Genomic DNA, 18,836 nt, shown 5'->3' with positions numbered 1-18,836 from the left:
TTTGACAGCCAAAGCAAATTTTGTCATTGAAAAGAGCTTCCTGTTGTTTTGTTACCTGCTGCGGCTGCTAGAAAGTCCTTAGCAGCCACCACTGTTTTTGTTCACACCCTGCTAGTTACAGAGTGCTTCTGACTGAGTGTGCAGCTCAAACATCTGTCAACACCTCAGTTTGATAGTTATAGAAGCCAGACCATCACTGAGAGACAATGTTCCAGTGCTTCTTTCTCTTACCTAATTTTCTCCACCTGGCTAGGTTATGATTTCCTAATTTTGGTACACGAGGTCATCAGAAAATAAAGCATTTATAGGAGTAGAATTACACTGCTGACAATGTCTTTGGATAAACAAAACAAAAGAGACCGTCTTAAAACACAACACATAGATTACAGGGAAAAAAATCTTTAAAGTGAAATATGTCCACAAGCATCTACGGTAGATGTGTTTTTTTATGCGTCTTGGGACCAAACTGTTCCTACAAAATATAAACCTTGTTTTTCAGTTTTTTTAATATTCATAACTACAGCAGAGAGCATGATCTTCAATATGTTGATCCAATATCTCCCACAGTAAACATTCGTGGTTGGAGTTGGTAACTGTAAAGGTCATCGCATGCGATTCGCATCAGTTTTACACTCATCAAACATTCACTTGAACCCTTCTGCCCTGCATGGAATAGCAATGATCAGACACTAATGGCGTTAACTTTTCCTTTTCATTGCAGCGCAGAGAATGTGGCAGTTTTTAAATTTGAAAAGGAGAGCGCTAGTATCCAAATAGCACCTGTTGTCCATGATATTGACATCTGTATTAAAGAGAAAATCTTATCTAACAAGCTTGTATGGAAGAATCTATATTTGTCGTGTTTCTTGTTATTTGCTTTTCTCTTTTCATTCATAGATAAAGGTATTTCTTCACTTTTTCCACCAAGAGAATAACAGCTATCACAGAAAACTGCAAATCTCAGTAAATCATTTCTAATAAGTTAAGTGTCGGTTGTACATTGTTGTTTACACTGAATCTTTACGCTACCATATTTTTATACTTAATTTTTATACTTTCTTCATGATAATAATAAACATTATATGAATGCGAAGAATAGAGTTTTTACGCCTTGGGGACTTTACAAGGTTACAGAGAACTGAGATGAAAATGATAGTTTCGGTGAAAGCCAGTTTATTTCCCTGGCAGAGTTTAAGGAGAACTTCTTCAAGGCTGTCATATCCAAATGATGGCGAGCGTCGGGATTACATCAATCATCTCATTTAAATGCTCACTGATTGCTCAATTTGTTTCTATAAAGGAATGCTTGAAGACATTTACAGTACAAAAATGAGATCCCAGGTATCTCATAATGACATGTCATTGGTTTCTGGGGTCACTCTGATTCTACTTAGCTAGTCATCAGCTTTCGGTGAGAACCCAGTTCTACTGTGTGAAATTCTCATTACCAGACTCACTAAATCATTCCTGCTTGATCATCCCCAACAAAGATCATTTGTCTCACATGAGATTCTGCAACGAAGCTATTATTCCATACTTGTCCCATGTTGATCACGCAGTAAGATGTGGTATAGATGTCAGCGTCCTCTCCAGAGACTTAAAAGACTTCCCAGTGAACAGCAACGTTTTTCCCATGTGCTTGTTGACATCAGCTAATATAACTGTTATTAGTAGAGAGAGACTTCCAGATTTAGCAAGGAGAAGCTGATTTGACATGTGTCAACCTCTAGTTTTAGTCCTTATTTTTCTCTTTGGCTCCACTCTACTCTGCTGAATCTTTCATGTAGTTTACGTCTTTGATCTGGAGCCTTTGATGGTGGATTGTAAATACAAAACCAACGTGTTTTCTGTTGCTGTCAGGGTTAGTGTTTGACACCTGTGTGATGGATTTGTTCATCAGTTTCTTTGTGTTGAAGAGGCTCCCGCTTTCTTAGTTTGAGGCAGTGAAGGCAGCGTGTCTGTCACACTTTGTGCTCCCCTCGGGAAAACAATCTTTAGCGTTTGTTATTATGAGGAAGACAGTCAGAGACCTGTACAGATTTGGGTTTTGCTGAATATAAACAAGAGCTAATGTTTAATAATGTGAATCTTCAGGGGGATTCTACTTTGCTTGGATACTAATTGGCTAAAAATGTGAAAACACTACATCCATTGTTACAAATAATAAGTTCAATGTTTTTAATTGTGCTTTGTTCTGCACTTGGGAATAATTTAGATATTTATGAAACATGTTATCGGATAAAATAAACATGTACTTTCCCCTTAGCTCTTATTGCATTTTTTACTACAAATAAATAAATAAACTCTCCATCATCCAACCAGTTTGCCTTTTCTTTTTCCCCCCCAGATGATAACTGTAGACTGAGCGACTACCGACGGCTGAAAAACAAGATTCTGGATTTGCATGAGAAACGATACATGGGGCCTGCCAGCCATGGGAAACACAAGGACAGCATGGTGGCCAAGAAGCAACTGGTTGATGTCATGTTCAAACGCTTTGATACAGACAATAACGGTCAAATAGATGCCAGCGAGCTCTCACAGGTAAGAATATGGGAGTAAAAATGAGCTTGACTATGCCACTACATATTCCCCCTTTCAAAAATGAATGTGGTATTAGTGTGTGTTTGGCATGAAGGTAACATACTGCTTAACCTCGACTCACAAGCTAACACTGGTCTTAAGGTATTTTTTAAAGCATCATTTAAGTACAGAATAAAAAGATTTGCTTCCCATTTCAAGAGACTTCACAGTATCTGTCATGTCTGTCAAAACTTGAGAGCCATTTCATTTAAATATCTCATCAAAGGGGGATAAAAAGTGAACAAACCATCTGTGCGCTCAGGTGTTTAAACTGTCCTCTTTCATGTGTGCCAGAATTGTGTCCGTTTTACTCCTTTTACCCTTCCCTCTGGTAGCTGTTGTGCATCGCTCAAGGTAAATCTTTTGAAAAGCAATGTGGGTCAAAGGAGCCATGAAGCTTAAGGGAGGCTACAGCCTTTGACCAGGATGTTGTAAAAAAGACCTTTTTGTGGCTGCCGTAAGGAAGGAAGATATTCTGTGCATATCAAATAAAGTCTCCCAGTACCCCGGGATTGAGTTAATATAGAGCTTATTTGAATAATTGAAGGGGTAAGCAACCCGCAGTGGTTTTCAAAACCATCATATCAGTTTCTTTTCTTCTGTTATCTTCCTGCTGATCCAGTAGGAAATCCTGCGTGTACAGAGGTCACCTTGGTAAGCTTTGTCAGTGCCCTTTCCTCTGACTCATTAGATCAATATTTTAGCACAGGAGGTTTATGGCATATGGCCACAAAATAGTGATATTTTCATATTATTTACATATTTTTACATGTTTTAACATTAAATGGTACTCCTTGCCAGCTTGAGAGAAATCAATGCTCGGTGAATAAAATACATAGTCAACAAACTATGTTGGACTGGTATGTCTGTGAAGGTTCTCAGTCATCCCCCCAGGGGGTTCATGACCCTCTTGGGGGACGCTCCCCTAGGACTTCAATCTGGGACTCTCTACCATTTGACCTTAGAGCTGAAGAAGCTTCTCGTTGATAGGTGAAACATCTTCAAGCAACTTAAAGAGACGCTTTTCCTTCCAAGCTCCTTAGACCGTGTTGGACTGGGTTTTATGGAAAAACATTGCCAATATACCCCAAGTGTTAATTTGAATATGCCCTTTCAACCTATTGAATATTACTTTGGCCTGGTTTTTAACCCTGTTTGTAAATGAGATGTAATCTTTTCCTCTGCAGAGTTGATACCCCCACCCCCACCAGGTGTTTTGAATCATGCAGGCTAATAATATACGTCCAAATGGAGGAACTGTTTTCAGGGATTCCTCCAAGTCTGTTTTTAGCCCTCCTCCCATTTTTGTTGTTTACATATATGGGAAATTTGGCATATTTCATGCAGAGCCAGCCACATAAACCTCATTCACAGGAAAATGGAGAGAAGGGAGCACTTTTGGGAAGGGCAGAAATTGAAATATCAGTGAATTGCAGGTGGCCCTTATGGGGGTTTCAACTGAATTTATTATTTTTTTGTTCATACAGATATGCTTTTTTTCATGAGCCTACCTGACTTTGGGGTATGCATGCAGTAGTTAACCAAGAAACTTTTTTTCATTTGTTTTGTTATTTACCTTGGAGAAAATATTGTCCAAAAAAATCCATCAATGCAACAGTCCAAACTGTATCTTTGTTTGCCTGTAGTAAGTGAAGACTATTTACATGTTTACTTTACAGGCATAAAAATGTTTCTGATTAATTTAATTCACATCAGAATAACTACACAATGACAGCAGGACAAATATCGCTTCGAAATAGGTTTCTCCATCTAATCAGTCAGTTAACAAACAAAGGCTCTCATGGGTTAATAGCGCTTCACCATCATGGCTCCTATACCAAATTAATAATTTGTTTTCAAATGGATTCTCTGCTTTATTGAGTAGTTCTTCAGAATTTTTTTTCAGAGTAATTCATAACTCAACTTAAATGATGTAAGTTACACAGTAAGGTTATGGCTCTCTTAACTTGTACTGGCAGGGCCGTGCATGTTTTCTTAACCTCATCTGCTTGAGCTGGCACTGAGTTCTATCTTATTAAGAAATTATAATTTTGAAAGAAGAGATTAATGCAAATCAAATTTGGCCTGAACAAACCTTCAAAAAGAACTACATAAGCAATTCACACATTTTTCATCAGTTTAAAATTACAAAATTATGGCTGCCACCCGCATGGCCTAAAGCACCCTTTATAATTGGAGCATTCTCTGATCTCATTTGAAATTCTAGGACAGAAATCCCTCACTTGGACTTACTCAATGTGCTAGAGTGTGCACATGAAGTGACACAGTGAGCAATTGTTCCTGCCCTTTTAGTGCCCTTTTAAAATGGCAAATCAAAACATATTTTTTCTTCATGCATTCATCGTATCTATCATTGTACCAAAGATAATATTTGAAGATTTATCTTTTACTAGAAAAAATAAAAATAAAACACTGCTTCTTGTCCAGTGTTGATCCTGATATACCGTTTATTGTCTACAAAAAGCATGATAAAAGATGCTGTAGAATTTGCTGTAAGAAGAAACATTATGTAAGTTTTTTTTTTCAACTTGCATCTATAAACTTTTAAATATAGTACAAATCTCAAGGTTCTAACTAATGGAAAATTGCTCTTTTAAATCTCTGCAGAAGTCTAGTCTGAGTTGTTATCAGGTCTGCAAATATTTCTAAAAGAGCTGAATTCAAATTAAGAGGAGTGCGAACAGGTGACTTCTGATCCCTATTTTGGGATTTTGGGGGGCTAAAATAGATATAAAAAATAGATATAACGAATTTGCAAATCTTTTGAAACATTCATAGCACAGTCACTGAAGATCTTGCTTCATAAGTCACACATCCTAGTATGAGTCCTGCAGTATTGTTTTGTACTGCAGTACCTAATTCATCCTCTTGACAATACAAAAGGTTTTCTTTTTGTTTTTTCTTTGCAGATTCATGCATGCAGGGTTTACAACTACCCTCTTTTCACATGAATAACACAGAATCTTATTTTGTTTGTGTAAAAAAATAGTAAAGGTGGATAAAGAGGAGACAGATGCAACTTTAAAACTTTTGAAATTGTAAGGGAGATGATGTGTAAATTGTTATGGTTATGAGGGAAGAGCAGAGTCGAGAGTGAAGGAGATGAAAGCACGTCTGGAATGCTGGAAAATGTTCACATACAGCAAGGTTTCCACCAGTGTATTGCAAGCCTGGAGGCGCAACAGGGGGTTAACTTAAGCATCCCAGCTGAACAACCTTTCTAGCAGGAACCGTATAGTTATGGTACATAATGTCTGTATTGCAAGAATAGGTTCCGTGTAAGTAAAAAAAAAAAAAAAAGAAAACTCAGTGTAACTGCTAATTGTAAGACATATGTTCTGTCTGGGTAACCAGCCAATGTTCCATTGGCTTTGTAAATTAAGGTTCAATTTAAAACAGGCAGAAGCTGCAATCTCAATACACATATATCTGGTTAACCTATTGATGATTTGCCTCAGATCATTTAGCTCACATGGTCCACTGAACATGTGCAGGATATGTTACTGCTTTGTTGTTCTCTTTTTCTCCAGAGGAGTCACTGGAAAAACACTGTAGAAACAGAAATGGAGTTTATGCATCAAAGCCTGCAATTCCAACGCATAAAAGTCTCTTAAATGCCACATCACTCCAGGTGATGAAAAGACCAAAAAGCAAGCAAAGAAAGGAGCAATGAGTAAAGACTGTTTTTGAGTTAAAATCATCTTCTTTTTAAAAAAAATTTCTAAGCCCAAGAATGAAAAGAATGAAAATAGAAAATTTGTACATTGAATTCTTTTTTTTCAGTGATTCAACATTCAAATTAAAGTTAGGTGTAGCTCACATAGCATCACAGGTAACTCTTAAATTTTGGGCAAGTCATCTGGGAAAGGGAAGTGCACTGATCCGATGGACAATGCATGATGTATAAAGCCGTCCCTTGTGATCAGCATTTTGACAGCTGATCTAGTATGATGGATGTTTTACTGCCAGGGCCATGCAGAAGGTGTGGAATAGGATCATGTTTTTATCAGGATGATGACAAAAACTGCAGTATTTTGGACCTGTTCATCCACTGTTGTGACAGAACTTCATTGACTTTCAGTTTGGCTACAATGCAAATGTTACCGAACATGACCACAGCCTTCATAGACTGACACTTTACCTGAAGGAACTGTAGAACTTTTAAATATTAATCTGAAAAGCCAATGATTAACAAAACTGTCTACTATTTTGTAGTTTTGTGACTGTACGGTTCTACAAATACTAAAACCATTGTATTTGTTTTTCAAATTTAAACTTTCAATTGTTAACTGGCTTTGTCTGAGTAAACAAGATGGGGGAAATGGCCTGACATTGCGTAGTTTTTCCAGCAGAGGGCACTTTGCAACTTGGCTTTTGGCAACACACATGTTTGAAACACAGCAAGCATAAAAACTACATGATCTAAGCAGATTTGGCCAGTGTAAATCACTAAATAAATAACTATGTATAAGAAATGCTAGCAAAATTTGAAAATGCGCAAAATTTTAAAATCACCAAAATATCAATATTGGCCTTAACAATCCTATGTTTGGGCTTCGGTATAGTGAGTGGAGAATTGGAGAATATAGTTGATATCTGGGCCATTACTTCCTTTTTTGCGCATAATTACACGCTGGTCACGTCATCATTCCAGCACAGAGGTGGATTCAAACCCATCATCTTGTTACTGTGAGGTGACAATGCTAGCCACACAACTTGTCAAAGAGTAGATGCAAATAAGGTTAACGTAAAAAACTTAATTGACCTGAGATAGTACCCGATGGTTTCGACTTTGCATTTCAGCCAGTGCATTCCAGTTTTAGTGAAACCGTTTTCTTGGCAATTAGATATATGGTACTCAAATTTTCATTTTGTAATGACATGTGTAATCCAAGCAACACCTATTGTTTCTTAGATTTAAACCTGGGGTAAACAAATTTTTTTTGCATCAGTGGACAAAAGATCTATAATGATCTTACCACCTACTCACATCTTGCATCACTTGATCTCAGTAGGTCACATGATAGGGTGAGACAAGGTCTCGCAATGTTTCACCCGGACCTCTGCTGATGTCCTTGGCTCATGTGATGAGGCACATGATCAATAGCGGGTCAACAACCATCTTAAGGGACAACTCGCACTAGGGTTTAAATACCTGGGACTCTCCACCATTTGGTCTTAGAACTGAAGAAGCTTCTCGGATGAAACGTCTTTAAGACACTTAAAGAGGTCCAGTCGCTTTTCTTTCCAAGCTTCTTAAATTACCATGACCTGGATGATTGAGAACCTACACAGACAATCCATATTAGCCTTTGTTTGCCTCATCCCACTTAAAATGGACTTAAAGGCAACTGGACATCTGTCCCTCTACTGTGTTCAGCTTATTAGGATATACATGTCTGGTGGGCTTAGAGCAGAAAGCAAGTTTAAACCTACACAGATATGTGTTAAACCTACACTTCTCTGTGTAGGTTTAACTGTGCTGATTACTCACTGTAGACTGAATAAGCAGTGCCATCACTGCTGTGGTTTACTTTAAGAGACATCAAATCCTTTGGTGGAAAAGAAAAATGTTATTAGTCAACATCTGGCTGATTTGTTTAGTGGCAACATTAATTGCATAGAGGTTTTGTTTTATTATAATTTCTGGAACAGTACTGAAAAAAACCAACAGACACACACAAACAGAATTAAAAAAAAATGCTCTTAACCTTCTTTAACCAACGATTGATGTATTCTCATTGAAGGTCATCAAGCAAGAAGGTCTATCCAAGGACATCTCTGAATGCACATTGTTTGACTTGCTGAAGTACAACGACGTGAACGATGATGAGCACCTTACAAAAGAGGAGTTCTACACAGCCTTTGGTGAGGATACAGTTTTGTTACTCCCATCGTCTGTTTACATTGTTCAGTAAAATATATATCAGATGTGACAGAAATGTATTTTTAAATTTGCAGTTTTAGTCAATACTAAATAATAGCTCTTGTCTTTAAAAAAAAACTATATTTTAAAGTTGATGGTTCATATTGTCCTAGTGTGTAAACATTACGACAATGTTTACAATGGCGTTCTTTTTACCCAGTTGTTAGTTAATTGATTTGGAAAGTAGTGCAGTAATTATGAGTATTATGAGAAAACAGAGAGTAAATTGAAACCCTGGAAAAAAAAAATCTCTCAGATGCCACGACATAATTAATGTGTATACTCATATTTCATTGATACTGATGCTCATTTCTTCTTTATTCTCCTTTTAATAGCATAAAAGTATAGAATAGCCCTTTATTTGTCCTTGCACACTTACAACAAGTACACATACAACTGTGCTGGAATAAAAAATAAATAGTAGACAGCAGGAATAAATGGCAAATAGGAGAAATATATACAATCAAGAGGGGTGTATACAAAACAAAAGAAATATATACAAAAATAGGAGAAAGGCACACATTAGAGAACAATGAGTGCAAAGCAAAAACGTAGTCTGAATAGAGTCTGTGTGTGAGGTAGAGCTGGGCGATATGAGATTTTTTCATATCACGATATGTTTTTTTCATTTCAGGCGATAACGATATCTATCACGATATAAGCCAAATAACTATATTTGTAAGATTTAAATGTGCCGTTGCTCACAAGTAAAATGTGAAATAATCAGCAGCTTGTTTTTATTTAAATATTTATTTCCCATAATAAGTTCAACAGGGGAGATGTACTTAAGGAACATGAGACTTTTTCAGATAAATAAAGGCAAATATTGCAAACTACACAAAAGGCAGCTGCTAAAGCGTTTAAGTTTCAAAATAGAACAAACGAAACAGACTAAATTGTCAATTCCACTTAGAAACAAAATATTAATTCTAAAAATAAATCTTAGTTTGTTTTACAGAAGAACAGACAAAATTGACTAACTTTTGTCAATATCAAATAAACTGAGAACTAAAAGGAAATTCTCAATCTCTCCTTGTTGTATAGCTGAGCTTTTCAAACAGTTTTAACAGTTACTTTAGTCTGACAAAAGCCGAATGATGAATTAGCGCTTCCAGTCAGAGACTGAGGCTACGTCCACACGTACACGGGTATTTTTGAAAACGGAGATTTTCCGTTTTCGTTTTAAAAAATAATCCCGTACACACATAAAGGCAGAAATGAAGGAAAACGCTGCTATGAACATGCCAAAGCAGCAGGTGGCGCTAGATTCCTAACCGTGCAGAAATGTTGGCCAATCAGAAGTCTAGAAGCCTCGGTGGGAAAAAGTAAACAAAGCTGGGGCATAGAAGCAGAACCCAGTCGTATGTGTGGACCGACAGTAACTGTGTGTATATGTAAGCATTTAAACACTGCAGAGAGTAGAATTAACAGTAACAGTATTGTAGAAATTCATTTCACCGAAACAATAACGTGGCGCACAGTGTGACGCATGCACCAGTTTATTGTATTTCCAGACTTGCTTTCGGCACATTTACAGTGCACGCTACTCTGTTTTTTGTCAGACTTGAAATAGCCGAAATACCTTCACACTACGGAACTTCTATGGCTCTTCCGTTCGACAATCTCTCCGGCATTGGAACCATCATCTGTTTTCTCTTCGGTAACGCTCGGTTGATTTTTCTAGTCGGCACACTCATTTCCTCCATTACGCGCTGCCTCCATTACCCGCTGGCTGCTTCCCAAACAAACACACGTGCGGCTTGGCACTTGTGCTGTACGTAACAAGTCACGCGACGTGACGCTGCGGCTGTGATTGGTTCGGCTCTGCGCTACTTGATTTGGATTGGCTGACCTTCTTTTTTTTTTTTTAAGAGGACAGGAGCGGCGAGGTCTATCGCGATAGCTTAATTTCTCTATCGAGTAAAAGTTTTATCGTGATACATATCGTTATCGTTCTATCGCCCAGCTCTAGTGTGAGGGGTCTGAGTGATGAGGGTTCTCAGACCATGGCTTAGATTATTGAGGTGGGTGGGCAGGGGTGGGTTGTCAGGGATAGTGTTTATTGAAAGTCTGCATGGCCAAGGGGAAGAACCTGTTTACGAGTCTGGAGGTGAGGGACCTGATTGACCAGAGGGCAACGGGTCAAAAAGGTGGTGAACGGGGCGCACGGGGTCACCTGTGATGGTTCTGGTTTTCCTGGGACATAAGCAATTTTTTTTAACGTGTGTAAAACCTTTGGTCTTCATAAAAGAAATATGATTGATTGGTAATTGTTACGTCCCTCTGCAGCTTCTAATCGTCTCAGTGTTTTCAGCTGGTGCTAATTGGCCACACCTAGTCAGGTGTGGATAAAAGCATACCTGAGGCAAGCTTTCCGGCAGTGCACTAGTCTTTGCCTTGGTGGCACCAGCCATTTTAGCCAACCTGGTTTTCCATTTTAGGATGAAACCTCTTCTCACCCACACTCTGTTATTCATCTCCTTTTTTTATGTTGCGGCTTTTGAGCCGGGTCGTAACATAAGTGGGGGCTCGTCCAGGATATTTGGACATTTTAGTGGAGACTGAATGTCAGTTTGTTTTGCTTTTAAGTGGGTGAGTGATGGTGGTCACTGTAATTGTGCAAACTCCCTTTAGTAAGTGTGTTTCAGCTGGGTGGCTGTGCTGCCCTTCCATCGAAGCACTTGTTTGTTGTTTTGCTTTATTGTTTTAGTTTATTGTGTTTGGTGGCTATCCTGGGTGGGGGTACGCTTCAGAGTTTGGTAGGAGACTGTATCTCTGGTCTGCTGCCTGCTCTCGAGTTCGCGTTTAAAGTTGCCTCGAGCCTGGTACACCACTGAAGACTAGGGTAGGAAAAGTAAGGGTTTTGTTGTTTTTAGTGTTTTAGGCTGGGAGTTGCACATAGTAAATCAGTGGGACCAAACTCGGTAGGAGGTCTGAGACCATTCATGATCATGGTCTGTAGCTGAGGCAGGTAGGCTGTTTTTAAGTTGGCATTGTGTGTACGCCATGTGTGTGCATATGTCAGTGTTGATGGATGCTAATGAGATCCTTGTGAGGTGAGTGTTTTGTGATGTGACCTTTTAGTGTTGTGGGGAATATGGCTATTTTGTTGGATCACTTGTGAGTGTTGTTGGCCAGGTGATGGCAATAACACTGTGGGGTGCTGAGCCACCCTTGATGTGATCATTGTGTGGCCATAGCTCTCCAGTTTGTGGTTGGTCACTGGTGTGCTTGATTTACTGAACTTTTTGGATTAAAGTAACTTGTTGTGGTATAGGGCCACTTGTATGTGACTGTTTGTGTGGTGGAGACAACAGATCACTTGGTTGTGATTATTTGTTGCTACTTTTGGTTTTGTGTTGTAGCAGATCAGGTAATCATTTTGGGTTTGACTGTTGTGCTCCTTTGTGTTGGTCACATGTTACTTTTTGTCTGTTCAGTGTGGCAACTTCAAATCCTCATGCCCATCCATGCTTAGAGATGCCAACTATAACGTGAACACTGTGCTTCTGTTAGCTTTAACTTTTATTCCAGGTTTGTGGGTCAAGGAACTGAAGGCTTCAGAGGGGCTTTTAATAAATTTAAGGGTCCTAGAGGAACCCTTTTAAGGGAGGAGGTGTTACGTCCCTCTGCAGCTTCTAATCGTCTCAGTGTTTTCAGCTGGTGCTAATTGGCCACACCTAGTCAGGTGTGGATAAAAGCATACCTGAGGCAAGCATTCCGGCAGTGCACTAGTCTTTGCCTTGGTGGCACCAGCCATTTTAGCCAACCTGGTTTTCCATTTTAGGATGAAACCTCTTCTCACCCACACTCTGTTATTCATCTCCTTTTTTTATGTTGCGGCTTTTGAGCCGGGTCGTAACAGTAATTTATTTCAACATGTGAACAATATACAAGTACATTTAGAAAAGAAAATAAGAAAGAAAAAATGCTATACAAATTACATACAAAAAAAATGTTCTGATTAATTTACATGTTGAAAGGGAGTGGGAAGAAGTAAACACTTATTTAATCCCACCCCTTTGCCATAAATTATCAATATTTAGTCAGCTTCCTTACTGATATAATTTGTAATAAAAATAGTGAACAGATTTCTGATATACTATATACTATAATATCACATCATGAGGTTTTTTTTTTGTTTGTTTGTTTGTTTTTTAAATGGAGACATTCACTTAATTTAAATATTTTCCTTTTCTTTATAGTTCGAGAAGATCATATTTTTTATAACTCTTTTTGAACAGTTTTATGTATGCAGTTAATTAGGCTTTGAGTTTTTCTTTGAAATCTGAGAAGGACCTAACTTGTTATTAACATTTGAACTGACAGCCTGTTTCTGTTCTTTTGGCCATTACAAAGTTAGGATTGTGGTAAACCTCGAGAAATATGTGATGTCTTGCCAAAGTTTACTCACTGAGACCTGCAGATTGTTGCCAACTGTGTTGTACTATTGAAGGAGTTCAAAGTGGAAATGGTTCAAAAGAAAGCAGGTCACAACTTCTTAGAAACAGTAGTTCAATCCAAATCTCCATCATTAGGCAGCATAAAGACAACAGGTGCTGTGTGATATCTGAGTCACACTAACACATGTGCACCAGTTTCTGTCTTTTGTTTCCTTCCTATTCACGGTTCCTCCCTGTCTGACATTTTCAGTCAGCTCAATATCCTCTGACAGAATATCTTCTGACATTTGGCTGGCTTGACACATTTAGCAGAGGGAGAGAATTCATAATCAACCTTCATCTTATCAGCCCTTTGTATTTGAAGCATTTCCTAGAGGAGACCAAGAAAAAAAAGTCACAGGAGCAAATGACAAAGTGCAAGAGTCTCATCTAGTCTGCTGGATTCCACATCATACATGAATGTGTGGGAGAGAAACCCCTTCTGGCAAGTCACAGAAACACAGAACCCCATTCTTTGAAGAGTTGAGTTGCTCTGTCTCTTCCTTTTTTAGGTTTCAGAGGATTCTTTTTTTCTCAAGTTTCCAACTTAACTGTTCACAAGGAAATAGGATATTTAATGTGAGTAAATAAACTCTGTGATGGAGTTTCTTTCAACCTGCCTTACTCCTCTTTTAGACTTTTTCATTTTTTTTATCCTTGCGTGCCACTTTATGTTACTATTTAGCGACAGCGGATAATTATCCAAGTGCAGAATTAATCTTTGGCTAAGCTATTTTTTAAGACGCTTTACTGGAAATTGCTTCTATATTGATGTTAATAGTTACAGAGGCAATCAATAAACAATATGCTTAGCACAGCTGAAGTAATGTGTCTTTGTCAACAACTCAGGATTTCTGAGTATATTAATATAGAAAACAAACAGAAATAAATCCACAATACTTTCAGTGGTAAAAGTTCTCATGTAACATACTCATTTTCCTGTGTATATCTCAGTGTGAGATAGAAATACATATAAAGCAAAAAAGATTTTTGTTTTTTTATTCCATCCCATGTGGGCAGTATCAGGTTGCTCAAAGGAATTCAACTCTCTTCACCGAACACTCAATATTGAATACTTGGTTTACTGACGTGCATTACATACCTGGAGGTCATGGTAGTACTCAGCTTGTGCTTCTTCACTCTATTCATGTCCAAACCTGTTTCTCTCTCCTAAATACTTCCATCCTTTCAAGATAGGCCCACAGCTCAGAAAGAAATGATGATAAAAAGACCAACATCTCTAGAGACTTAACAGCGTGACTGAAGAATTTAGTTCTCCTAATTTCTATGTAAATGTACTTATCTATCATATAGTCAGTAGAGAGAGGTGATAGTAACTCTAGTGTAGTATAAAGTGTCTTTCTTCTAGATACTGACCAGAAAGCCAACACCCCAATCCACTGCCATTCCTTCAAGTTGAGAAGCAGCGAAGTAGTTAATTTTATAGAAATACATCTTTCTAACTATGGAGGAATCAATAAGGGGAGCTAGTATTAAAATATTTAATCACAAACATTTGATGCAAACCCATCGTTTTGTTCTGTAAGCAGGCCTGAAACATGACAAAAACCGCTCAATTCAGAAAAGAGCTTCAAGTGCTACTCCTAGTTGGTGTTTAGGGAGTAAAGGTTTAAAACCATAGGCAGTATAAAAGATAGATGTAGCAAACGTGACATCAGACATTGGTATTTTGATCTTTTGGAGCTGGATCTGACAAGTGAAGGATGGATCTGGCTATGGAACCTTACGCTTATTGGGTAATGACTTGTGAATATCAAGTGGTTGGTAAATGAGGACATCCTCCTTTCTCATTTTTTACAGAGTTCACAGAGCAAGGGAGCCAAGGGTCATTTTCACGTTGATCTTTATACAACTGGTCTTTTTGCGAGTCTTTTAAGTCACTTCCATTTGCGCTTTACTTTTCAAACCTGAAAACCTACATCCATCTTTTTTGCAATGTAAAACCAAGTAACATGTGATCTACTACAGCAGATTTTTTTCTTTAAGCTTAAATGTGACTTTGTTAGTTTGCTAAGTAATTTCAAGGTGATGTTGCGTGGCCTTCTAGCTTTCAGTCAGCGTCAGTAAAACTGGGGAGATCAACATATAAGTATAAATAAGTGTATATTTAAATAAAATTCATCTCAAACTGAACAAGTAAGATATTTAAACAACCTCACAGAAAAACAGAATCTCTCTTTTCACACCAGAGAGAAAAATGTGTAAAACCAGACTGGTTGGCAAGTGATTGCTGGAGTTAGGTTTGATTGCTAACTTGCCAGTTACACCGGTGTAACTGGAGAGTTAGCTCTGAAAAGCTCCTTGCAATTGCTTTGATTGGTAGAAGATTGTCATGGTGACAGTAGTCACCCTTTTTCACCATTTAATAAAATCCAGATTTGAGGTAAAAAAAAAAAAGTCTTGTTGACTTTTGAAAAACAAAACGTGGGACATGTCCATTATACTGTGTCTTGAGACGAGGGGGATACCTGTTCATTCAACTGGGAAGACAACCCAGACTCCCCAAAATATATATTTCAGGTAGATCACCAGGCTGCATACTGTATTTTGCTCTGATGCTCACAATCATGCAACATAAACGCTAATTGGAAAAGCATTATTTTTTATAGTATATTGAACTTACTAAAAACACAAATCAATCAGTTTTACTGAGCATGGCTAATCTATTTTATTACTGCTGATAGTGTTCTGTCTGTGCACAGGTAGAAAGCAGCTATATAATGAAACATATTTAATTCTTTTCTTCTTCTTTTTTTAATCTGAGTGGGCTGGTGCGCAGCTGCTGATAATGCTGCAATAACAGGCATCTCCAGTATAAATCTGAGTCAGAGCACTGAACATTTATTTCAGTGACTTGTAGGTTGTAGCCTGATAGAGCCTGGTCACAGAGCTTGGGGTAAAACTACACTGTAAAGTTATAGTTTCTCACTTCATTGCCAACATAATATCTATGCAAATACCTTAAGCGCTATCGTAAACTGAGCACGATCATAAAGTAAATCCGTTGGCTCAGTGTATCCAGAACTATGGTGTGGCTTGGAAATGAACAGCAGTAAAGGCAGAATGACTCTCCATGAAAACGACACCTGTCTGACTGCTGCGCTAATAAGGACCCTTTGCACACCTTTATGGAATATTCAAAGTATTGCAACATTGTTTGTCAGGACAGAAGATAAGATTCTAATGTCCATGCATTATTCATTCCTGCTTTGCATACACTGGAAGGGGGTTGAGAATCAATTTGCTTCAGCTAGCAGTAAGGAAACTGTCTGGCAGAAGTGATGTCTTTTAATTAGATGATGTTACAGATATGAATGATGTCTGCCATGCTGCTGATAGTGAGTACCATGTCATCGTTGAATAATTTGGTGAATGATGGCTCAGTGCATCATGGGTAAATAGATAAGGTGTCATCTATCACAAAGTGTCATTAACTTTTGGCGCACGAGTGACAAAATACATTGCACAGACACTGAAGCACCCGCATCATGCTCATTACCAGGCACCTTGATTTTATTTTGGGGTCTCATAGAAAAGTTTTACATGCTTAAACTATGTTAGTTATCTTTTACATACTGTACCACATCTTGCCATCCTTTATCTGCAGCACTCAGTTTTAGAGTCTGTTTCTTTAATATCTGTCTTCCAAAAAGCCCAGTCTGCTCTGATTCATTTTGGCATTACAAAAAAACTCAACTTTTTGATTGTTTTAAAATGCTGCAACTGCAGCAAATAGTTTCATTCACATAGTGATGGAGACAGAAAAAGACCTGAACTACAAATGAGCTGTTTTAGTCCAGCAGCAATGTTTCCTTTGAGAGAAGAAGACTGTTTAGCATTGGCAGTGCTCTTTTACATGTGCAAAATGATATATACAGTAACATCTGTCATATTAGAGTAGAGCAAAATATATAAGGAATCTTATAGCAATACAACATGAAAATAAACTCAACTATGGTAAATATACATGTCTCACTAAATACGAATGTCAAGTCAAAGTCATCTTTATTGTCAAAAACCATATGTACAGATCAATGTGTTGTAACAAAATCTATAATACAGTACATACAGTAGTTATACCTGCACTATGGCATTTGTTGTAAAGTGCAAATTTTATGCCATGTTTAGTCAGTATACAGTAGCAGCACTTGAATTATTTTATTTTTAAAAGAAGACGCTGCTGCCTGCACATGTGGCAAATGTATCACGCTTGCTACTATATATGTAGTTAGTAGGATACTTTCTGCTTTAATGCTAAGTCTGATACTTTCCTCTGTGGAATAGCAGAAGATAAATATTCCCCGTATTGTGGAAATCCATCTCTTTCTTTGCTTTACTCAAATTAAACAACTACCAGAAAGAAAAAACCTCAGTAAGCAACTGAGGACAGCAGAAGGTGCTACGCCAATTCAAAAGGCACATAGAAAAAAGTACTACTGTAGACTTTTTACACTCTTTTGCGCACTTGCAAATAAACTTTTGTTGTATTTAAATTCAGGAACCAAATCCACAAGCTGAAAGAATGGACAGTGTCTAAAGGGTGGTTTAAGATTAGCCAAGTCGGGTGCTTTTAGATTGAGGGCTTTTGAAAGCTGATGCGTGCAATTCACACAGAGACTGAATCCTTGTGTTAGTGAGCTTTTTAAGCTCTTTGAAGTTGGCTGTACAATCACAATGTGCTTTGCCTGTGCACCGCACACTTTAAATGTTATTAGTTTGGGAACACCTACTGAATGCAATCTTGAGGCATACTGCTTGGCAGACAACAGTGAAAATGAATTTGAAAGTATTTGGAAAGATCTCTCTGGATGAATGCAGCCTGAGGCAAACTTTAGTTTGAAAATCTATCTCTAACAAACCCCCCTCTCAGGTCCATAGACATCAAGAGGGCACGCAGCATCCTACGGGACTGCACACACCCAGGACACCGGGTGTTTAAGCTGCTGCCGTCTGGCAGGAGGTTCAGGCTGCTGAGGTCCCGAACAAATAGACTCAAGGACAGCTTTTACAACAGGGCAATAGCCCTGATCAATGTAAATAGCTGACCTGACTGGATACCTCCCTGGACTTTTTAGGGGGAGGTAACAATGTTTAAAACGATAACAATAATATTTATATTTATAACAAGGTGCAATAGTAATTAATGTGCAATAATAACAGTGTGCAATACACATACACTTATTCTTCTTTTTTATACTAAGTTAATATACTGTGTTGTGTTGTTTGTTACGTTGTGATGTGTCATATCGTGTCGTGTTGTGTTATATGTAGTGCCGACGTAGGACAGTTTTTCCAATTTCATTGTACTACTGTACTATGTATGACTGTGCAATGACAATAAAGAGTTATCTTATCTTATCTTATTATACAGATTTGAGTCCCTTTCTTACATTTCAACTGTAAACTGTATTTGCCCTACTTTAGGTTATATCCTGTTAGCATGATAGAAATAGGTGGTTTATTTAAAGAATGTGGGATGCAGTATGTAGTTAATAGAATATACAATATTTGACTGATTCATAGTAATGACATACTCCAGTCTCCTTGGTTATCAACATATTGATCTGAACCATGACACCTGCTGACAGAACACATATCCAATATAACCACCTCTTTGATTTCTGCTGAGACTAAAAAGCCTTGGAGTGCCCGCTGGCCTCCTGAGGGATTGGTGGGAAGCTAAGATGGACTGTAACGTGAGCTATCATATATTACTCTTGTGATCCTCACACAGAAAGAATTTCTACTGTCTGCATCAAAACACATGATGTGTATTCATGTAGGGGTTATCCACCATATCCAACTACCTACAGCATGATTTTTCCTGGTTCAAAATGAGCCTT

The 18,836-nt window shown here is 38.0% G+C and overlaps 1 protein-coding gene across 2 annotated transcripts in view; it reads left to right on the top strand.

Annotated features, from left to right (window-relative positions):
- The window catches only part of fstl5 (follistatin-like 5), a 214,931-nt gene that overhangs the window by 103,622 nt on the left and 92,473 nt on the right, over window positions 1-18,836 (top strand). For both annotated transcript variants that reach the window (XM_082506093.1, XM_082506094.1), the window contains exons 5-6: window positions 2,348-2,544; window positions 8,352-8,472. In XM_082506093.1, coding sequence (XP_082362219.1) covers window positions 2,348-2,544; window positions 8,352-8,472 — 318 coding nt within the window. The remainder of the gene's footprint in view (window positions 1-2,347; window positions 2,545-8,351; window positions 8,473-18,836) is intronic.

Source organism: Aulonocara stuartgranti (genome assembly GCF_965226115.1).
Source record: "Aulonocara stuartgranti genome assembly, chromosome: 2".
In the NCBI taxonomy this organism is placed as follows: Eukaryota; Metazoa; Chordata; class Actinopteri; order Cichliformes; family Cichlidae; genus Aulonocara; species Aulonocara stuartgranti.
Note: the sequence above shows the minus strand (reverse complement) of the source record. Positions and strands in the feature narration are given on the sequence as shown.